This window comes from Patiria miniata, unplaced genomic scaffold (assembly GCF_015706575.1).
Source record: "Patiria miniata isolate m_02_andy unplaced genomic scaffold, ASM1570657v1 HiC_scaffold_26, whole genome shotgun sequence".
NCBI classification, from domain to species: Eukaryota; Metazoa; Echinodermata; class Asteroidea; order Valvatida; family Asterinidae; genus Patiria; species Patiria miniata.
In genome coordinates, this window is record NW_024037065.1 from 3650798 (window position 1) to 3674593 (window position 23796).

At 42.5% G+C, this 23796-nt stretch overlaps 2 protein-coding genes and 1 pseudogene across 2 annotated transcripts; all 3 read right to left on the bottom strand.

Annotated features, from left to right (window-relative positions):
* Window positions 1–13284: 13284 nt before the first annotated feature.
* LOC119733840 lies at window positions 13285–14082 on the bottom strand (annotated as a pseudogene).
* A 370-nt stretch (window positions 14083–14452) lies between these two features.
* Window positions 14453–16439, bottom strand: LOC119733841 (endochitinase A1-like). The gene is made up of 3 exons (XM_038207209.1): window positions 16316–16439; window positions 14591–15513; window positions 14453–14473 (listed from the first exon to the last, which is right to left on the bottom strand). Exons 1-3 carry the CDS (start codon window positions 16437–16439, stop codon window positions 14453–14455), a joined length of 1068 nt encoding a protein of 355 aa, XP_038063137.1.
* A 1512-nt stretch (window positions 16440–17951) lies between these two features.
* LOC119733842 lies at window positions 17952–18767 on the bottom strand. The gene has a single exon (XM_038207210.1). The coding sequence runs from the start codon at window positions 18765–18767 to the stop codon at window positions 17952–17954; it is 816 nt and encodes a 271-aa protein (XP_038063138.1).
* Between the last annotated feature and the right edge of the window lie 5029 nt (window positions 18768–23796).

Here is a 23796-nt window from a genome sequence, read left to right on the forward strand (position 1 = left end):
CTCAAAATCTTCAGTTCCAACATCATTTTCTCTTTGCGTAGTACACACCTCAATATCATTGTTGTCATGCTTCCTGCTGACATGGGACTTAAAACTGCCGTAGTTTTTAAATGATGCTCCACAACCTACTACACTGCAGTGCACGATAAATCGCAGGGCATTTCGGTGACATTTCACTAGATGTTTAACAAGTTCCTTAAGGCTTGCAGAGAAGAAGGGGCACATTGCACAGGAATGTACATTTTCCATTGCATTTGTTTCGCAATGTGCTACAACTATTTGCTATCATTGGTTCATCATGTGCTCCGTGCACCAACACAAGAGGGCGTGTGTTTACCACTTTTGAGAGCCACTTGGATGGGACACCTTACTGGACTGGTTCATCATGCGCGAAGTACGCACAACTCATTTATTCTGAATGTGCACAAAGCTAAGCCATAGCGTCTTCACGCATGAGCGTCAGGCGTCGTCGGCACATGAATATATTTGAATTTTACTTTCGATGGTCTCGCAGACTAATCACCCCGTCCCCCTCCCCAAATAACTTTGGATCATTCAAAATATGCAGTGGTCATGGACCGTATGGACAGGAACCGATCTAGGTCTCCCCCAACTCTCCTTTTCTGGCTGTTGAAGGGGTACTTGTGCACGGAGCCCACTTCCATTCCGATGATAATGACACATGCTCGCTGCGACCAATGAAAGGAAAAACAAAAACAAAGTTTAACATTTCAGGGGTCGATGGGTGTTTCTAGTTTTTAAATCTTTGTAGAGAACTAACAAAGTGATGTGATTCTGAGGATCTTTGCGTATATGTGCGATGATGAAGTTCATGCGTGGCCTATTTTATTTTTAAAGTACATTTACAAAAGTGCAATAATAAAAATAAAACGTTACACGGAAACAATATCCCACACACCATGAACATCCTGTGTCCAATTGCACTAGCGTACACACTAGCGTACACATTAGTGCTAGGCTCAGTGTACATGTACATCTGTACAATTGTACCATCATTCAATCGGCTGCGGAGCAGGCGACCACAAGTTTCCTCCAGTTGCTGCGATCCTGGGCTAAGGATGTAATTTGGTCCGGTTGCAGGTAACCCTCATGGTCTCCAAGAAGGCTCTTGATATATCTTGAATATAATGTTCGCTGTCGGCCAGGCTTTCTTTTACCATGCGGTGGAGTGTACAGTGCATAAACCTTCGCCGGCTCATCGTTGGGCATGCGCAGAACATGCCCCAGGAATTTCAGCTGGCGGGTTCTTAGCTGGACTACAAGAGGGACTGTGTTGGTCAGGTTGTAGATAGTTGTGTTTGGAATTCTGTCCATTCGCCTGATGTTCAACATGATGCGGTAACATGATGTTGCAAAGGCGTTAATTTTATCTTCCATATCATGTGTGATGACCCATGTCTCACAACCATACAGAAGTACTGTAACACAAGTTGTTTTAAACAGCTTCACTTTGGTAGATATTGGTATAACTGAGCTCCTCCAAAGGTGTTCCAGTTTCGAAAATGCTGACCAGGCCAGAGCTTTTCGCCTCTTCAGATCACTAGCACTGGATCCCATCATGGATCCCAGGTATCTGAAGTCAGACACATGGCTGATGGGACTGCCGTAAACTTCAAGTGTTGGCTGATGGTTGCAATTTAGGGTCATGTATTCTGTCTTGGTGACACTTATCGTAAGACCAAGATCTGCAGCTGCTGTAGCAGTCCTGGAGAGCTGTGACTGAGCCCGAGATATTGATGATTCTAGTAGGGCAATGTCATCGGCAAAGTCCAAATCATTCAACATCTTGGCTGGATGTCTCCTAGATCGACGTGGGTGAGTCACAACTCCTGAATCTTCGGTTGACGACGCCGCCTTCAACAGGTAGTCAACAATTATGATAAATAGGAAGGGAGCGAGAACATCGCCCCCCACAATTGTACCATTGCAAGTTGATTCGAACGTATTCGCTCATGCGGAGACACGGTTGCTATTTACTAAATTTGCACATTCAGAAAGTTGTGAGTTCTTCTCAAGTGGCTCTCAAAAGTGGTAAAAACACGCCCTCTTTCATTGGCGCACAGAGCCCGTGATGAACCAATGATAGCAAATATTGGACTTGTACATGTACATGTAGTTGCAAAAGTGACAAACGCAATGGAAATTGTACATTCCTGTACAGTACTATGAATATGCATTATTCAGTTCATGACCTCATGTTTGTATGGCCATAGGCCAGCCGCGCCACACGCCCGACAAACATCATAAACTGCAATGCCCTAGCACGTCGGCATAATGCATACATTACAACGCGGCCGCCATTTTGAAATCGCATGGAGGACATTTTCGGGAACGATATTTGTGGAAGATGATGTCTTTTGGCCAGATAGATGGATGAAAATATTGGGACCAAAGAACGTTTTTTCGAAAAGGTATGAGTTCCTCTCTGACTAGGAAACTTAACTTTGGAAATTTTTGTCCTGGATGAGAAGATATATAATTTTGATCAAAATTGGTAGCAAAGTCGCTACATTAGAGTTCAGCGTTAAGGGGAGCGTTGGCGGTCTGGCTGTACTACAGAGCTTGCGATAGTACTGTACGGTCAGATGCAGTCGGGCTAGTTGCAAACAACCTATTTTTCATGGACTGAACTCCACATACCTCTTGGGAAAAAGTTGGAATTTTGTTTTTTACCTATTGAACCGGAAAAGATTAACTCAGTCAGATCTACAAAAATAAACAAGGAATTAATACACAATTCAGCAAAAAGACGTGCATACTGTTCGTATTCTTTTTTTTAAATGTCCGCGACCCAACCTGACATTTTAAAACCAGCACAAATAATAATAATTTAATACAGTGCTGCAATTTTTCAACATGAAATTTCACAAAAATTAGACATCTGATAAAGGCAGCACTTTCTGATTATGCGCCTATCAATTGTTTCCCCCACCTCTCCCCTCTCGGGCTGACCCACCAAAGACGTAGGGATTGTCACTTTTGAAGTGACAAAATCCCCACCCCTCGGGCAAAATTGAAGTGACAATAAGTGACTGCCTTTAATTCCATTAATACGCCAACGTTAACAGTGAAATTTGAGTGACCAAAATCCCCACCCTGGGGCATGAAAAACGTGACCAAATCCCGATATCAGACCTTGGGCAGCGCGGGGTGGGAGTGGTGTGGGTAGCCCCACTAGTGTGGCCGAGGTATGCTGCGCTGAACCTCTAGCCACACACCAGGGTATTGCACACTACTGAGGAGGTTCTCAAAAACATTACGCACATTTTCTTACATGTATTTTATGATGTTTTAGCTTTCACTTCTGAGATGCTTAGGTGTAATAATATCCAATTTTCCGAATTTTTTTTAAATCTTTCTGGAGCCCATATGCACGCGAAAATCGTCTGTTGATGGCAGCCATTTCGAATGTACGAAGCGATGACCCCAAAGCTGTGACGTCGCGCTTATGCAAATCATCTTCTTGCTCGAGTTGTGATGCGATGGCATCACGAGGCCACGTGATAATTGCTGCGGATAATTTGGTATCGCACTGACGCTCCGGACACTCCACATGTCTAGATAGATGTACAATTCCAAATAATTAGCAGTGTTTATCACATGGTCTCATGATTAGCCCGTCTGACGCCACCCGCACGCCTGATGGCCTGATCCGACAAGATCGATTTGCATAAGCGCGACGTTACAGCTTTGGGGTATCGTTTTGTACATTCAAAATGGCTGCCATTAACAGACGACTTTTGCGTGCATATTGGAAAAATTAGATATTATTACACCAAAGCATCTCAGAAGTGAAAGCTGAGACAACATAAAATACAACCATGTAAGAAAGTTTGCGTAATATTTTTGAGAACCTCCTCAGGAGTGTGCAATACCCTGGTGTGTGGCCAGAGGTTCAACGCAGCATACCGCGGCCACACTAGTGGGGCTAGGGTGGGGGAAGCATTTGAAAGCGCATTAGCCTAGAAAGAGGGTGAGTGAGTATGCTTCTTTATGCAAAAATAAACTATGCCTACAAACTAACCCTAAATGTGAAATGGTGCCTGGTGGAAGTGTGGCCTTTATTTACAGAGGTAGGCCTAGGGCTAGGCCTAGACTTAGCCCAGGTGGACACCCTTTCCTCCCTACGTTACGGAGGGAGTCCAGGATATGAAGTGCGTCGATTATGATAATGAGTCACATTTGTAAACACATACATGTGCATTTCGAACTGTAAAAGGGAATCAGGAACCAGCTTGAACTGGTATCCGCGATAAAAGCTGCGCTAGTTCCCGACTCCCTATTTTCGTTTGAAATGCACATGTGTTTACAAACGTGATCCAGTCTACTCATTATCATAATCGATGCATCGCGCGCGCTCGGTAACGGAATCGCACTCGGGATACGGGGACCATTGAATGTACGCTGGGCATGAAGAAGAAATCGCGTCGTTCAAACATTAAACACGATCGGAAATTTAACGTGTTCAAGATCGCGAGGGGAGCTCTCCGAAATGAACGGAAAATTTCACTTTTTTCCGGATCGTAAGTAAACTTCAGTACAACCATCTCAATCATCGATGTCTACTTGTACTTCAGGTGGCATATCTAGTAATTTGGAGGCCGTTTTGAAGGTGAAATCTGATGGGTTTTTTTTGGAAAATGTTGGTTTTTGGGACGGTGTTGTCCAGCTCGCGGTATTAGCTTGGACCCTACTATCGCCAGACCATGTCCAAATGTTAAAAAAGGCAATAAGTTGGGTCCAAGATACTCGGACTAGGCTAGGCCTAGACTATAGTCATGATACGTCCAGTAAATTGGCCACATTAATGGGGCTAGCCTAGTAGAACTAGAAGAACGTTTCGTGAGGTTGCAGACTTTGCATGCTTTGGGGCAGAGACAAAACTTTCTGAAGAATAACACACGAAAAAAAACGGTGGTGTCCTGAACTACACAAACTCCGACCGGTATGCATGCCTGTAACCTTAGCCGGCCTACTCAAAACGCGTCCGCGGTGTATACCGCATACGCTAGGCCTACCGTCATTACCGTACCGCATGAATGCATGCAGCAGGCCGGTTCAACCGTCCGGCAGTGAGTGGTATAAAACTTTCTTCCACGCCCCAAAACGGAACGATATCGTCTGTTGTGCACACATAATGATTTAAAACTTACCCTCTAAGGTTTGCAGTATTTGAGGGGGTAAAATCCCCTGCAGAATGTTTTCCATGTTATGCATGTTGATCGACATCGGGGAGGCACCGATGACCCTCGCTGGCTGCGCTCAAACAAGATGGCGTCGGTGAAGCATCACTTTTTGCCGTTTTGCGCCGCACATGTCACATGACTACCGGGAGCCAATCAGCACAACGGGATCGCGCAATAATGTTTAGAAAGTGAATTTGGGTGTTGATGTTTAGGATATAAATACTGTCTGTTTCGGAATTATACACGAATTTGATGGTGTTTAGGAATTGGACATGTTTAGATTGTTTGATTGTGTTTAATTGCTAAACACAGTTTTTATAGTGTATTTTTATAAGGGCATAGGATTTGCCCGTTGTTACGTTTATAGTAAAGTTTAGGGAATAACTTGGAGACTGATTGTTTAGCCTCCCAGTGCAGAGAGCACTATCCTTTAAAGGTATCCTCCCCCTCCCCTCTGGGAAATAAATTCAAGAGATTAGACCCATAGACTCGTTCCTCACCAGTGCAATGTGCACTGCCATTTACTGTATTTTCTCAGCTTTGAATTAATTTAAGTTTAAGCTCATCCTCGGCATTGTTCTTTTGACGGTTGTTCAGTTTTGAATCAAATTGCTAGTTTTCGAGTTGTGCTGAAGATTTGCCTGAGGTGTATCTTTCTTGAGTCAGTCCTTAGGAACTAGTAAGACTGTTTGTTACTTCACTTATTACTTTTTCACTGGGTCATAATTATATTTTGACTACGAACTTTAGACGCAGATTAAGAAATACTAAACCGTTGAGGCGGAACTCCGGGGGTCGAGGGCCTATAAATGTTCCGCCTGGTGGCAGCGCTATCGACCTGGTAACATCTTGGACAAGTTTGACGGACCGCGAATCATACGGACCGATCACACTTTTCAAATTTCACCCACAATATTTTGTTCCTGCAAATATATTTATCAAGAAGTTTCTCCGAACATACCGGGTGTCACATTTGCCGGGACTCTCACAATAAGAGAAATGAACTATATCCTTTATATTTACAAATTACTCTTACAAATTTATTTGACAAATTTACACAACATCAAAATCGTACGTTCAGAAATGTCAAGGGGCAATCTTCGTTATGAATTCGTATTAATAGCCAGCTTATAGGTACATATAAAACCATCTCAAAATATCAATTCAGTTTATGCAATGGAATTATAGCAGGTAAGAAAATACACTGTTCAAAATATCTAGCAATCTACTTTCCGTTGTTCACAGCAAATACAACTGACCGATTCAAACTTCCAATTCAATATCTACAATCAAATATCTACGGTCAGTATCAGCATCTACTATATATGTACGTGCCTTGCAATAAATCCACACTATTAACAATTCAATCAATAAATCTGCACTATGAACAACCCGGATAATAAATCCACACTATTAACAATTTGTTCTATGTTCACCTAAACATCACTGGCTGCTTAAAACTTTCTATTCAAAACCTACAAGTCAATATCCAATTCAACAATTCAATCAAAATCACATAGAATGACAATTCTCGGGGTTTTCTCACAAATATTAAACTAAACCAATTCAAAAATCTTCATTCCTTTTAAGTCAAAGAACACTAGCTGCTACATGTAGCTGGACACCACAGGTTACATCAATACATCAATACACAATATTCACAAATTATACATGTACATCCAAACAACAGCACCTGTGCAGCAATACACAAGAGTATATGCAAAAAATAATGCTCTTAATATCCAGGCAAATAGTTGCATCAAATTATTAATTTATATGTGAAATGGTACACTCAAAATGTGCGTAAATATATCAGAAGATCAAAGTGCAAAAAGTATTATTAAGAAATTATACAATTCTAAATCAATATGCAGTTGAAGTTTTGCTGATAGGGCTTGTCACATCTGCGGTAGGTATCCCGCTCTCATCGTCTAGGTCAGAGATGGACCAATCCAGTCAGAGGGACATGGCGTTGTAAGTCGGCGGTCATGGAACCAACCCTCAGAATTCACCATTTAATAGGGCAAGGTAGTACATCACAAGTACATCAACTTCAGTAGGGCCAGGTAGTACATCACAAGTGCATCAACTTCAGGTACATCCATATAAGGACCGTCTATAATTAAAATATTTAACCAACTCGATGCCAGTATTTTCTCCAAAGAAAACATATTCACATATTTCAAGGCTTGTTCAAGCAATAACAACCAATACTCAATAACCAATAATTCAAGCAATAATGGAGAAAAAACAAAAGGAAATGTAACTTACGATTTGAACTTTACAGAACTGCAACTTCTATGCTGATGGCCGAGGGACGGCACAAGCTGCCAAAAATGGCTACGTCAGCATGTGCTAACCCAACAACAGCATGTATAGCAATACTCACAGACACCCACTTTGCTCCATCTTATATCAGCCAACACCCACATGTACCGCATACTGGAAAGCACTCAAGCACGCCAACTAAATTCCAGCACCAAGCCCAGGCTGAACAACAAAAGTCTACTGGCCAGTGTAAAGGATTAAGTTAAGATTACAACAGATTAACTGTACAATGTGCAACGACAATCATGGTCCTGCTGAAGAAACTTAAAATAGTTAGAAAAGTTATGTTTAATCAGAATCAGCTGTGACACCGGGACACATTTCCTGAAGCCACTATCACACCTAAGCTTCACCTGTTGGAAGATCATACTGTAGGACAGCTGAAAGCTTTCCGAATCGGGCTGGGTCTGCTGAATGAGCAGGGCGGGGAGTTACTCCACACAGAGTTAAATAGAGCCGGGAGGTCTGTTCAAGGCTTCAAGACGAACTCTCCAAAGTCAAGAGTATCATGCGCCGCCATCTCACTACCACTTTTCCAGAAGTCAGAGAACAGATGGAAGATTGAGTTCTGTATATATTATGAGTAAAATAGAAAACTGATTGGCATTATCAGATTGTTGTCCACTTTATGCATTACTTATCCAAGAAGCACAGTTGAAAATGCCTTTAATATAAATTCCTGCTTGCCCTAATTGAATTTGCTTGTGGTTTTCTCGACAAGCAAAATGTAGGGAATATCAAGTATCAATTGCAGTTCCTCAGTCCTCTTGAAATTTATATTCAGTGCAGCAGTAAGTAAGATTAACCTTTTAGGCACTTCCCTTTGTAACAAAACTTAAAATTGCGCACGAAACTATAACACTGTAAACATAATTTAGTACAAGGCAAACATAGGCAGTAGCTTCAGGCAAGTACGAAATGATGCACAACTTTTCAAAAATTTTCTTAATGATTAATTTCAGGGCAGACACTACAAGTGCTATATTTAAATGCACATGTATAGAGAAAGTCCATGTGGGGAACTCACATCTGTAAAAACATGTAAATACTTGTTTCCTGAAGTTTTGGTTGTAAATTAAACTTGAACATGTAATTGTTTTTACCTGAAAAAGGCTGAATCACTGTCTGAGGCCTGTTCAGAAAGTCCGACTTTCACCGGAGCATATGCAGTGTGCTCCAAGTGATGAGCTCTCCTAAAGGAATAAAACAAACAGTATTAAAAGAAACGGCAATTACGTTCACTGATACTGTGTTCATATGTTGATTTTTTGTACGATGTGTTCTTATTTCAAGTTACACCCTTGACTAGAAATGTAAACAACTTGGCCTACTACTAGTAATGCTAGTACTATACATGTAGGAATATCCTGGGGGGGGGGGGGGTCCCTGCAATCATAAGCCACCAGAAAGCGGTCACATGTCCTAAAAAGTTAAGTTTGGCAGGGAAAATATTGATTTTGAATAAGTTGAAGCATAGTGAGAAACTGCTTAGGATTCGTCGATCGTACCACGATCTGACCTATCTCAGTTTTTGTCATTTCGAGAAAAACAAGTTTGAAGTTGGGCCTATTTTGCATCCGTCTTTTCTCCCATAACAGTTATCTTAATTCATTAGGTTTTTTACATATTAAAGTTGGATAGTTAAATTATTACATTAAATTGTTCTCAAAGCAACCACTTCTCACTAATGGTTTGAAAATAAACGCCAAAATTATGAGTCACTTCGTGAAATTTCAATGTTCATATTTCATGCACGCGAACAGCGACCCATCTAGATAGGTCACTTCGTGAAATTTTTATTTTCATACTTCATACGCGCGAACAGTGACCTATCTAGATAGGTCACTTCGTGATATTTAAATTTTCATGTTTTATGCGCGCGAACGGCGACCTATCTAGATAGGTCACTTCGTGAAACGGAAATGTTCATTTATTACGGGACCGATTGTGACTTATCTCTTGTGCGCATGCGCGGTGCTAGTTTCCGCTATCGAAATATAGTTCATTATTTCATTGGAATTTTTGCTCAGAATTGATCAGCCTGATGTAAAGAAGGGCTTTTGTCAAAGTATATATGGTAAGACAGTGGTGTTGAGCATCGATATACCGAAGGACAATTGCAACCAATTAAAGTTTAGTTAAATTTTTTTTTTTTTTATGTAAACCCCAATGATAGGCTCCAAAATTACTTTTTTGCGTATTTGTTTCTTCGGTACTATATTTCTTTGTCATACTCAATAAATATGGCAAAATAAACAGTTCAATTATAATTTGATACAGTTTGAACAACAATATGAACAAGCAAGTCAACTCGTCTACAAACATGATGTAACAAACAGGGGAAAAATTATACCGTTTAAAAAATTCATTTCCATTCCATCAAAATTGTAATTTATTATCATGAACATGAAAATCCAATTCATTAGTTTGCAACATCAAAGTAAACGTCTTAATAAAATGTTCAATAAAGTGCAATATGCATAAACATCAATTTTACAACAATATGTAGATACAAGTGGTGCCAATGTACAATTAAAAATTTCACTTAACACTATTAATACCTCTGTGGACTGTGATTTTATTATCCAACGTACCTTCACCCTAGCTCTCTTTACTAAACAGGGAAGATAACTTATGTATCACGTGCACCTTGATTTCGTTTCTCCAAATAATGAATTTCTTGCAATTCATTTTTTTTTAATTTGTACCATTGAAGGTAGTTTAAATATTCAAATATTTTTTTTGCAATCTAAAGATGAAACTCTGAACTAAAAATTCGTTAATAAATATTCACGATCTTTTATACCACTGAAATTAGATATGCTTTGATGAAGTTGATGAGAATTAATATTTATTTACGAAAAAGTAGGCCATATTATGCGGAGAATATTTTATGCAACAAATAATGGATTTCTTGCAATTTTTTTTTTTTTTCATTGGTCCACTTTAAGAAGTTTTAAAATTCAATTAATTATTTCGCGACATCTATATGAAGCTCTGAACTGTGAAATATTCGCAAATAAAAATTCACGATCTTTTATACATGTACAACTAACTTTAGATATGCTAAAGTTGATGGGAATTAAATTCAGAGAAAGAAGGCCATAGTATGCGGGGAATTTGTATAATAATTATGCATCAATTTAACTTTATAGTGATACATTCAGCATACCAGCATCAATCGCAATTCATCCACCATTATAGAAATCTGGATACTATCGAAAGTGTTTCATCATAATGTAAATTTTGGCTAAACATATACTGTACCATTTTATAATGAGCCGTTGCTCGAATGATTTTTTTTTTAAAGATCTGTACTCAGTTCTGTAGTTGAGTTCATAAGCTGTCACAAGCAACGGGATTCATATACCGGTACCCCTCTGCAACAGTTCATTTTGGATAGTTTGTGACTCTTGAATCTCTTGGCCATCGCAAGGACTCAGTTTGTCTCAGCAGAGAGCAAGTGTGGATGAATCGTCTTCGAACTATTTAACCACATGGTTTCAACATCCAACTTGCAAATGATTAATCCGTTTCTTCCTCCATTGTCTTCTGTTACAGAAAATCCACCTGGTCTTCCTGTTTGTGTTTACCCGTCTTCCCCCATCTTTCATCCCTTTCCACCTCTATACTGCCCCCCCCCCCGCATCACCCCCCTTCACTCTCACACTCTTTTGTCCGTTCCCACTCCCTGTGACATTTGAGCCTTCCCCTTTCTGGTCCCTCTCCTGTTTATACCAGACCCCTTGTGGTTTGCCATCTCCCTTTGTTTCTTTGTTCTCTCATCCACCCTCCCCTGCATCTTTCCACACCTTTCCCACCTAATCCTCCTTTTGTGCAGCCCTGCATGTTTGTGTGCACCCCCATGTTAATGTATGTACCTCTGTCATTTTTGTTTAAGCCTCTGAAGAAGAACTTGCTAAGTTCGCAAAGTCAGGCCACATTAATTTCTAGTTTGTGACTTGATTATACGACTTTTGAAGGACTTTGGATAGATTTATCATGAACTCGACAACACTGCCTTTTGAGTTTTTTTTTTTAAGTCAATGATTTTTGTCAGTTATGGGATTTGTTCAACATTTTACATAATATTAATGGACAAATTATTTTAATATTTAGAAGTGAAATGTCACATGTAATATTGATTGAAATTTGATTAGTACACAATACATAAAGAATGATGAATTGTTTTTGTAGTGTAACTCACTACATGAATACAAACAAACTTGCTGATTTACAATATCATAAATTTTTACACTTGGAGGAATATCTGTTGACAGTTTTTAATTTTAAGGGAAGATATACAGCATTTGCAAACATCAAAAAACTAAATGATCGAATTATCACGAAAGACCATTGTACTGGATTGTTAGGGAATGATGACAGTCCAAAGCATCTTGTAAAATCGTGGCTCCTGGTGTGCTGACATTTTAAACAAAATTGGCATTTTTCCAACGCTGGTCGGCTGACCAGCGTTGGAGAAAACTTGCTTTTTTTGTAAAGTGCTCCGAATTTCTCATATTAAGGTGTTTCGCATTTGTTTTGCAATTGATTACACATGTGAAGGGGTACAAGCCTGCTAGAGAAAACCTTACAATTCCCAAAGTCTATAAATTGCTCTGTTTCATTTTAAGTGGGTCAGGGAACCAGACTACAAGAACATGATTGGGTTTCTGGGTTTTTCCAGCATCTTCAAGCCCAAAACGTGAAACAAGTCAGTTCAACAATATTTGCCATAACATATTAATCCTCCAAATCCATTTATTTCTGAAAATTGCAGCACAATCAAATGTTGTACATTCCCTTTAACTGCATGCGCTACAAATTCACAAAGTTTCAATGAGGTAGATTTCGGTAGAAAGGAATGTGATCTAGGTGGTATATCACCGGAGTTCGGCCCTCAAACAGACTCATCAGGTCATTGTATTTACCCTCAGCAAGTTTTGGCGGTCCTTTAACATAGGCCGAGGTGGGATATTCCACGAGACTATGAAAGACATGCCTTGAGTTTCTCTCTTCCAAATTAATTGTGTCAAAGATGTCCTCCAAGTGTGAACATTTCACCATGATCGTTTTGGGTCTATCTTTCCTAACTTCAATTTGCATTACCCTTTTCCAATCGACCCTCTTCCCCTCTACAGTAGTACGCACTCTCAAAATATGCATCGTTTGACTTAGTGCCTTCCAATCACGAATGTCATGTGTTTGTACTTTTCAGGATCCTTTCTCGCACCGTGAATCAATGTTGCTAGTTGACAGGGAAGGAACAGATCCACCCTTTAGGGCCTGCTCAATTGTGCTATGAATCGATTTCCCCTCGCTTTGACCATGATTGGTCTCAAAGTAATACAGTGTAACTTGGGCTACCGAGAAAGACTCCTGAACAAAGTACATTAGCATGGCTGGTAAGATAGAGTTCTTATTTTGTCCTATGCACCCATCACTGAAAAGTGTAACTTTTTCTTCTCCTTGTTTGTCTAGTATTGATAGATATGTGTACAAATTTGATGCAATTTCGTTGGCACCGCGTCTGGCGAGTCCTTCATGATGAAGGAAGCAATATCCAGATCAAGTGCCAAGTTCGTACACTGTAAAATCATAGCAGGAAAGTCTTCGTTTATAGAATAGTGATCATCCGCCAGATTTAGGAAGGTAAATTACCTGTTAACAGGAGGTCGTATACCGATGCTTGTATTTTTTTTTTTTTGATTTGAGACAGCCTGTATTTTTGGGGGGTTTTGGATTTCTCTCACAGCACATTTTTCTTGCCTGTGCCCTGTATATTCCTCATTGAGCTTGTTTTTTTTTTTTCATCCTCATTGCCCTTGTGATAAATTTCAAATATCCCGCATAGATCTTTTTTGGGCTTGTGAAACTTGAGTTTCATGTTATGCAGCGTGTTGGCATAGCAACTTAAGCTCTTCCCTTTGGCTTTTCTGCCAGGTACAACTCATACATTTTGTGTATGTTCAGATCACTTGACAGATACTGAAATGTTGTGGGTTGACGACAATAATGAGACTCTGTGTTTAAAAATCTCTTGATATGAGATTCAACTTCGTTTTTAAGAAATTGATCTTTGGCCTTAGGGGATTGCCTCCGTCCTCTTTTATCTGCTTTAAGAATGTTACACGGTCCAAGTTTATTTACAACTGTTCTAACCTGGCGGTCTGATATTTCCATATCAGTTGTCTGCACAGGAAGGTAAAAACGTGTGACCCTCTTCTTCGGAGTACTGCTCGTTGAGGGTGTTATTTCAATGTGTCGCGCAATCCATTCTCTTTGCGCCTGTAATCTACTGATAGAATAATATGCACTTCTGATGACGAGTTGGTCTTCTTCCGAAAATTGATCACACCCAAAGTTTTTTTACACTGCAAAACAATGAATTACACCTCGACCCATGTTTTGTTTTTCACGCTTCCTTGAATCTATGTGTCTTCTCTGTAAAGTAGCCTTCTCCTTTGTTTCTCTGTTGCTTCACTGTTTTATTTTTGGCTTGACAAGATGGCTTTCTTGTCATTTCTGTTGCCTCACTGATTTCCATTGAGGTCCCCTTTCGACCTCAAAACTTTCAGGGTCTTGAAATACAAATCCTGATATTCAATGTGGATGATTTGTTTCAACATTAGAACGACCTACAGGTGTGTTCAACAAATCATCATGCATATCATCAGAAAACACATTTGTTTCATGCAATGCTTGTTCTTTAGTGCGATATATGTTTGTCCCCTTACTAGCATTAGACAAATTGGCTCAATATGCATTGTGTGTTTCACAGCAGGTTGAGCTTACAAAGTGTTAAAAAATAAAGAGACATGAACAGGTACTACATGCAGCAAATATCTCATCATGGCAGCTGAAATTTGAGCTCTCCTGTTGCTGAGCTGTCCCATGCACATCTGCAGGTTTTGATCTTACAATGTCTGATCTTGAGGCTGCAGGAATACAAATATAACTAATAAAATCACATTGCTTTAAAAAAAAATCAGCAGTGGCAACAAGGCATAATATTTGAATCTCAAATGGGAATTCTGAAAATGACAGACTTTTACCTCACCTGGAAGGGGACTATAAGTTGATTGTGAAAAACCAGGAAACTGGTTGACCACTGGAGTACTGGCACCGGTGAATGGGGTAACCACAGGAGTACTGGCAATGGTGAATGGGGTAACCACAGGAGTACTGGCACCGGTGAATGGGGTTACCACAGGAGTACTGGCAATGGTGAATGGGGTAAGCACAGGAGTACTGGCACCGGTCAATGGGGTAACCACAGGAGTACTGGCACCGGTGAATGGAGTAACCACAGGAGTACTGGCATTGGTGAATGGGGTAACCACAGGAGTACTGGCAATGGTGAATGGGGTAAGCACAGGAGTACTGGCACCGTTGAATGGGGTAACCACAGGAGTATTGGCAATGGTCAATGGGGTAACCACAGGAGTACTGGCACCGGTGAATGGGTTTACCACAGGAGTACTGGCAATGGTGAATGGGGTAAGCACAGGAATACTGGCACCGGTGAATGGGGTAACCACAGGAGTACTGGCAATGGTGAATGGGGTAACCGCAGGAGTACTGGCACCGGTGAATGGGGTAACCACAGGAGTACTGGCAATGGTGAATGGGGTAACCACAGGAGTACTGGCACCGGTGAATGGGGTAACCACAGGAGTACTGGCAATGGTGAATGGGGTAACCACAGGAGTACTGGCAATGGTGAATGGGGTAACCGCAGGAGAACTGGCACCGGTGAATGGGGTAAGCACAGGAATACTGACACTGGTGAATGGGGTAACCACAGGAGTACCGTTGAATTCGGTAACCACTGGAGTACCGGCACTGGGGCGTGGGGTAACAACTGGTTTACTGGTGATGGTGCAAGAGGTACCCGCTGGACTATTAGCATCAGTGAGTGGAGTTAACTCTTGAATACCGGTACTGGTGAATGGGGTAACCACACCAGTACTTGCACCTGTAAATAATGAAGGCAAAATAAGTCAAGAATATCATAAAATGGTAGGCCTGACTAATTAAGGTGTATAAAATATTAGCAAATTAATATATACAGATTTATTTGTTATAGTTTCCATATAAATATTCTTGCATACATTTCTCTGTGGGTGCATATACACCCTAAGCCTGAACATAGATAGGTATTGGGAAACATCAGGTAGACCCCCTTTTCTGTCATACAGTGAGTAAGGTTTTCTATTTTATTTTTTTTCCTATGAACATGGGGCTTGCCTGAAGTCATGTACGAGAAAAGAAAAAAATATTTAAGTTAAACAAGGCTTTGGTTGAAGGTAACAAAATTGGATTGATACACTTTTATATGAGAGAGGCGCGGTTCTAGAGCTTTTCGGGGGCTAGCAAGGTTGATCCACAATTTTTTTTCAGGGAGGCACGCTGAAATGTAGACCGGTTATTTTCTCCAGGCACTTAGGCCTCTGAATATCAACGGGGGGGGGGGGGGGGGGGGGAGGGGGGGGGAGAGGCTCGTGTCATATTTTCAATGGGGAGCGCTGATAAAATCCTACAATCAGGCACACTAAATTAATTAAAAGTGTACAAATGCACCCTTCTCATTTAGGGGGAGACCGTTCCCATGTAGGCCTAGGTCAAATTCTTACATTTTGGAAAGTCTTACATTTTTTTTATGAAATTCCCCCCTCCCCCCGTAGAGCCGCCACCGATCTGAGAGTTATAGTTTTAAAAAAATCCTGAGGATAATTATGAGGATTAAAGCATCTACGTTTATGACTGAGGAAACTTACATTTTGTTACTGTGACCAATCTACTAAGAGGCAGTTCATCTGTGCTGTCGCTATCTCCATCTTGTTGATATGTGCTGCCGCTGTCTTCATCTTCTCCGTTTGCTTTAGGGGAAAACCAATACATGGGTGTTGTAGCCTCCGCGCTACAGATCGTCAAAATAAAAAAAATGTTTCTCAGCAATGAGACGCACCGATGACAAGATGTAAATTCAACAGGAACGAGGACTTTAATGTCAGGAGTGGCAAACTTCAATAATTGGGGTGACACTGACAGTTAAGATGGCAGTTTGGTGGCTAAATCAATAATACTGTGACTTGGTGGCGAGTGACAAAATAGATGACAATGTTCGGTGACTTGAAATAAATTGCCGTAAATAACTTGGTGTAATCTGGTGTAACGGTGGTGATTCTACGTTGACAGTGGCGTTTAGTGATAGTGGTGGTTGGTGATACTGATAGTGGTGGTTGGTGGTTCGACTAAATAAATACAAAGAGAAATAAAATAACAAATAATGTATCCAAATCCTATGTCTGTGTCAACCCTGTCCTACTATTACATGTACATGTACACATCTATCCATATATCTTTTGTTATGGACACTTATATAACTTTAACTCCAAAAAACCAGTCCAAACAATGCCATAAACAAGCGACAGGAACTACATGAACAGCGCCCTCATCCACTCAAAGGGTCGAAGCGTCCTACCCACATGGAAGTATTTGTAACCAAAAAACTCCTAATTATATGACCTCTATCGAAATAAACTTAATCAATAAATGGCTATATCTTATCTTCAAATAAAGACAGATACTCACTTTGCTGAGCTGACAAAGTCTTACAAAATTAATGGCAAAATAATGGCAATTTGTCTCTGAATATCTATTGTTAACTTGTCGAAATAAGGCGAGATAAAAAGGTGATCCGCGCCAAACAGCGCCCTCTGGAGACTAGAAAAGATTAATGCACAACAAGCGAGTCGCTGCACTCGCGCAAAGCAAACAAATGCGAAAGGATATTCTGGCCGCTACATCCCGGCCCCTAATGACCTAACTGGGAATTACCAAAATATACAAAGCAACAGAATATCCGAATATATCCAAATGAAAGTTGCTATTTGGCAATGTTCAATAGTGTCCTTTGCAGAACTTTATCTCATTGATGCAGTCTTTAGAGTCCCATCTCCTCTCCTTCCAGGAGACACAACTTGTCCACTGGTCTGTCGTATACTCCTGACTGTGTTTTCACCTGAACAGATCTGAATTGCTTGTCCTTGCCTGGGTAGGTGTCCGTCACCAGTCCTAGAGGCCACTGGCATCGTGGTGCATTCTCATACTTCACAAGCACGAGGTCTCCGACGCGAACATTGCGTTGCGGATTGAGCCACTTTTGTCGGTGTTGCAGGGATGGCAGATACTCCTTGAGCCAACGCTGCCAGAATATGTCTGCCATATACTGGACCTAGCGCCATCGCTGCTTGTAGATGTCTTGTTTCACAAAGTTACCTGGAGGAAGTTCAGGGCCAGATCGAAGAAGCAAGAGGTGATTTGGCGTGAGTGGCATCGGATCTCGTGGATCTTCTGAGAGCTTAGAAATAGGTCGGCTGTTGACAATACCTTCAACGATGTACATGAGCGTCAGGAGCCCTTCATCATCGAGTGTTTGCTGATTGAGCAAGCTGTTGAGAACTGCACGTACAGTCCTAATTTGCCTCTCCCACACACCGCCGAAGTGGCTAGCTGCAGGGGGGTTGAAGACCCATTGAATCTCCTTCTGGCACAGATGTTGTCAATCTTGTCATGGTTCCAATCTTGGATGGCTTGACCTAGTTCTGGCATCCCTCCGACCAGGTTGGTGCCATTGTCTGAGCGGATCTCCCGGCGTCTGATGAAACGCTGCAGGGCGTTGATGAATGAGCTAGTCTCTAAATTGTGGCAAACCTCCAGATGAACTGCCCTTGTAGCAAGGCAAGTAAAGATACATCCATACCTCTTCAATTCACTCCTGGTTCGCTTGATCATAAATGAACCGAAGAAATCGACGCCATTCATGCTGAAGGGTGCAAGTCCTGGAGTTACGCGGTCCTTCGGCAGGTCTGCCATTCGCTGTGTCATGGTAGGTGCCTTCCTTTTACGACATGGGATGCATGTGTGAATGATGCTCTTGACGGAAGCACGCCCTCTGATAATCCAACATTTCTGGCGAATCTCAGCGAGAGTGCGTTCACTTCCGGAATGACCCGTTGTGGCATGGTAGTGTCTGATTATCAGTGTCGTCACGGGATGTCTCGTTGGTAGTATCCAAGGGTGCTTCGCATTGTCTGCTAGAGTGGCATTGGTAAGACGTCCACCAACCTGAATGAGCGCATCACTGGACTTGGTCGGCGACAGCTTGCAGTAACCACCAGACTTCAGTAGTGTGTCATCAAAGTTGGTATCCTGGACATGCTTCATGATTTCCTTCTCTGACGCTTTGATTTCATCGACCGTCAGTGGCTGGGATGGCTTAAACTCGACATCGGTCTTCCTAACCTTGGCGAGAAGGACAGACTTCACCGGCAGGATCCAGGCCACTGCTCTCTTCAAGCGGTACCAAGAAGAGACTCCTCCCAGTAGGGTGTCCAAAACATCAGGTGTTTCTTTGGTAGTTTCAGCCTTGTATACCTAGACAACCGCCTTGAGCTCCAAGTCCTTGGATGGTGTCATCTTGTCAAAGTCAGGCTGAGGGGACCAAGAGTCTTCCTGGTGGCATAGAAAATGTGGTCCAGACAGCCAACGGTCACTTACAACCAGCTCACGTGCAGTTAGGCAACGTGAAACATCATCTCCTGGATTGGAGCTACTGTCAACGTGTCGCTACTGTTGTGGGGTTGAATGCTCCAGAATTCTTGTGACGCGATTGGCAACAAAGGTTTGGTACCTCTTGTCCTCATTCCTCAGATACTGAAGAACAATCATACTGTCACTCCAGTATACCGTGTCCTGAAGAGGAAGTGTCAGATGCTGATGCATCATCTCGTCCAGCTTGACTGAGACAACTGCGGCCGAGAGCTCCAAGCGAAGTTGTTTATGTTATCTTGTGTCGTGCGCTTCAAAGCGAAGTTGGCACAACTGGGGGACCATAATCCGCCAAACAGGTGGGATGTCATCGGGTACGTCTTTGTGCATTCGGCAATGTTGTCATCTTTCCACCACAGGAAACGAAGAACGTCCCGATCGGGCTGGTTGACATGGACTTGGTGCAACCCTCTCCTCTCGGAATCGAAGCAGAACCCCAACGAGCTTGTTTGTCAAGTCAGGTCCCTGGTGCCCTTTGTCGTTGAGTGACACACCACGGTATTTGGCAGCACAGTCAAAGACGATGCGGATCTTTCCTGGCTTCCGGGGATGAACCACTGGATGATGAGGTAGGTACCACACGGATCCATCTGCTCGGCCTAGTTGTTCCTGAGGCACTTCCTCTGCATATCCCTTGGCAAGCAAATCAGCAACACCTGCAGAGTACTTCTCCTTCACGTCATCGTCACGCACGAGTCGTCTACCGAGCAGACGCAGCCGGTGTTCTGCAATGGCCTTGTTGTAAGGTAGGTATGGCGGTCTTTGTTTAAAGGGAATGTCCATACTGTAGTGCCCTCCATCTCGGGATAGTGACTCCTCCCAGGTAGTGACTACCTTCTTGTCGCTAATGGACAAACTCGTCCCACTGCCTGTGTCATCTAATTTCCAAAACTTTTCCACTTGTCGTTGCAGTGTGTCATCGGCGTAGATGAAGAGAGACGTTCAGCAGCTTAAGGGCCCTGATGCAAATGGTCCATTTAGAGTCCAGCCCAGAATGGTCCTGGTAGCGTAGGGTGCTCCTTCACCGCCCTCACGAACTTCCTTAGGAATGAGAGCACTAGGGTTGTCTTGGCCTATGAGAAGGTTGACCTCCCCGATGTCAATGTCCGGCAAAGTGATGCCAGACAGGTGTGGCCACTGGTTCAGTTCATCTTGGGTGACAAGGTTCTTCAAGTCGATGTGGAGCCTTGGCCTTGTCATGACATGCGACATGACGACGAGATTCTCATCACTCACATCTGTGACTTCAAGCTCTACAATATGGGTGTCAGCGATGGTGTCATGGTTGTCGAGAGTATTAAGTCTCATGATGTCAGGCTTTCCAAAGACTCCTAGCCCTTGGAGCAACTTCTCAGAACAAAAAGTCTGAGTGGAGCCACTGTCAAGCAAGGCGTAAGTGGTGATGAAATCGGCAGAGCTTCGATGACCTCTCACTTTTACAAGTACGACGGGTAATGCCACCTTTCCTACCCCAGCCCCAGTGGTGCTACAGGTCACGTTGGTTGAAGCACTTGCAGTTGGACGGTGAACTTCAATGACGGGTTTGGTGTCACTCCCTGGCTGGTTTGTCTAGTAGGCAGGGTTGGCACCAGTGGATGTCGGAGTGTTCCCAGTGCGGATGAGATGTAGAAACTTGGTGTGTTTCAGCCCGCATCAAGGAACAGTGCACGCGGTGTTTCTGCTACAGTCTCTGGCAGGATGTCCTGGCTGAAGGCAATTCACGCAGAGTCGCTTACTCTGCACGAAATTCAACCTGTCCTTGACTCGCAGTGCTTTCCAGGTGTCGCAGTTGAACAGTCCGTGTCCCTGTCCACAATATGCACATGGACACAGTGGTTTGTTGGTTCTGGAACTTGATCTTGTCGCTTCTGGCACGACTGAGCTTTGGGGTGTCACACTCGTTGGCTTGTAGGAGGGTGTCGGCTGTACTTGAGCAGCGAAGTTGGATCGCTGTCTCGAATGGCGTGGGATTTGGCCTGACATCCTTGCGGAACTTGCCGGCATGATCCTTGGTCACGAGCTACCAAACACGGGATCATTGGCTTGTTCGGCTGAAGTTGACACAAACTTCATGATGTCGTCGATGGTAGGGAGTCTGCTCTCGACAGTCTTGATGTGGTGAACCCTTTTGAGCCAGGTCTCTGGAGGTCCCACGGCAGTTTCCCAACAATCTGAGCCAAGCTTCTTCTCGTCGGAAAAGTCGAGCAGCGCCTTGATGTCATGGATGTCAGGACGAGAGATTATTTTATTCACCCACGCTTCTGAGATGTCGTACTCATTCCCGAAACTGTTCTTGAGTAGTTTCCTAGCCAGCGCATAGCCCTCACCCGGTGGCTTTACCGCACAACACTGAATGAGTTTTGTTGGCTGATCCAGTGCAGTACTGCTGCAGGCGAGCTAGCTTGGCCGCATCACTGACTGAGTCCTTGTCGACGGCATTCTCAAATGCACGAATGAATACACAGTATTCAACAGCATCGCCATTGAATGTCATGAGTTCTGTTTTTGGCAACTGCAGTGTTTCTACCAGCGACTGCTGCTGGAGTTGACTGTTGTTCAACATCTGTGTCAAGACGTCTCCAATTTATGTGTTGTCGGTAATGGGAGATGATATGTCAGCTGACTTACAAGCCGGATGAATGTCTCCATTTCCAACGGTGTTTTGAGACTGGACCACGTGTTCCGCAATGAATGTTGACTGGCTGAATGTGTGGAGTGGAATATTTCACCTGCACCGAGTTCGCTTCAAGTATCTCGAAATCAGCGTAAGTTTTCTCCATGGCGGCAACCTTTGCGATTTGGGTTTCCAACTCCATCTGTCTGCGCCGTTGGCGTAGTTTCAGCTCCTCTTCCTCGAGAGCCTGTCTTTGTTTTTCAACTGCAAAATCAGCTTTCAAAGCTACTCTCTCAGCGCTGCATGAAGTTTCGCACTGGATGCACTGGAAACGTTCGTGACAACACTTGCTGGTCTCGAGCGTTGTCTCCCGATCTGGCTGACAGAATCCTGGTACTGAAGAGTTTTCTGCATCTGGTCCTCTTCTCTTTCCTTACGAGCGTTGAAGGGCCAGTTCTGTATCTTGTCACACATCGCTGACGGATGAAACTGACAAACAGAAATCGAATGACTACCAGGGAGCAGTCATTGCAGAAACGTCATCGGTGCATCTCATTGAGGAGAAACATTTGTTTTATTTTGATGATCTGTAGCGCGGAGGCTACAGGTGTGAACAAACAGATTAATTACACAAAGTAAACAAGTGTGAGTTATAAAGATTACATGTAGTATGCAACATAATGTAATTTTTAAACGAGTACTATCAGCTACCAATGCACCATTATCTCGGGGATAAGAAATGTCCTTTCTTGATCCGAAAAAAAAGATATTTCACCAAAACGCACCAACCAGCAGTATATGTTCACTACTGTTGTTCGGTTGTTATCAATGTTGTACTTACTTGCTCTCTCCTTAAAGTCAACAACTTTGCCTCTCCACCACATCTTCCCCCACTTCATCTTCACATTCTGGTTTACTTAAAGTGGTGGTCTGTATTTAAGATGAGTTGAATTAACAACATTCCTGCTGCCATCAGACCACAGGACAAGAACATCCATGATCTGTAATACAATAAAACTTACTGTTATATAACTGATGTATGATTAGTGGGTCAAGATTTGCAATCAATGACTGAGCTTACACCTACTCAGCAAATTGCAGAACTATGCATTAAATTCGCTGATGTCCAATGATTACTGAGGATCTTTGTTGTATGTACAAAGGCCTTTATCGTCTTGTTTGTAGTACATTCTGGCCGGGCCCTGTTGGCAGCAATTTCACATTTTCCCTCCAAGTCTTCTCCAAGAAAGAAAAAAAGGCTAGACCCTCTTTACAACATAAGTGACTACATGGTTAGGCCTAGCCTATTTATAACACGGTAATCGTGTAGTTTAGGACCTTGCTCCACTAATAAGGCATATGTATACTAACAGTAGAAAAAAATTTGTATGGACAGTTGGCTACAATGCAAGCAGGGAAATTAACTTTTTTTGTGTGGAAACATCTAAATAGTTCACTTAGATACTCTGTTAAGCAATGGAGGTGTCCTTATTACTAAGCACAGGCCTATAATGCAACTTCAACTAGGCTAGGCCTTATGCTTACTTTGGTCCAGATCAGGGCTTCAGGCGTGACTACGTATTCCGAGCTCAATTATTTACTTGTGTCCAAATCCACCAAAATTCCTTAAAGAGCCTTAATTACTTCCCCCGTACTAGAATCAAATTACTTTACTTATATTGCTTAAAAATACTTAAAGAATGATGCCGTATGCTCCGTCGTGTCCGTTCAACTCTGCCCGGCGCGCCCCTGCTGTGTGATACATATCCCCTATATTATTATAATACGGCCGGCTGGAGCTAGATCGTGAATAACCGACAATAAACATCACTTTCGAAACAGTTCAAGGGTCACAAAGTGCGCGCCAAGAATAAATTATTAGGCAGCGTCCCAGGTCAAAGGGCATTTAAATTCGACTTTCTCATAATTGGCTACAGAGGGCGCACTTAATATCAATTGAAACAGTCGTGGAGTTCGTCTGTAGATTTAGAACTCCCCGCCAACTTCATAGTGATTAAGGGAGGCAGTACG

Excerpts from the sequence above, each read along its gene's own strand:
- LOC119733841 (XM_038207209.1), bottom strand. The coding sequence starts at position 16,439 with ATGTATTGGTTTTCCCCTAAAGCAAACGGAGAAGATGAAGACAGCGGC. Across the intron at positions 15,514-16,315 it reads ATTGGTCACAGTAACAAAAT|GTGCAAGTACTGGTGTGGTT; the intron begins GTAAGTTTCCTC and ends CATTATTTACAG. Across the intron at positions 14,474-14,590 it reads ATAGTCCCCTTCCAGGTGAG|CCTCAAGATCAGACATTGTA; the intron begins GTAAAAGTCTGT and ends GTATTCCTGCAG.
- LOC119733842 (XM_038207210.1), bottom strand. The coding sequence starts at position 18,767 with ATGAAGCATGTCCAGGATACCAACTTTGATGACACACTACTGAAGTCT.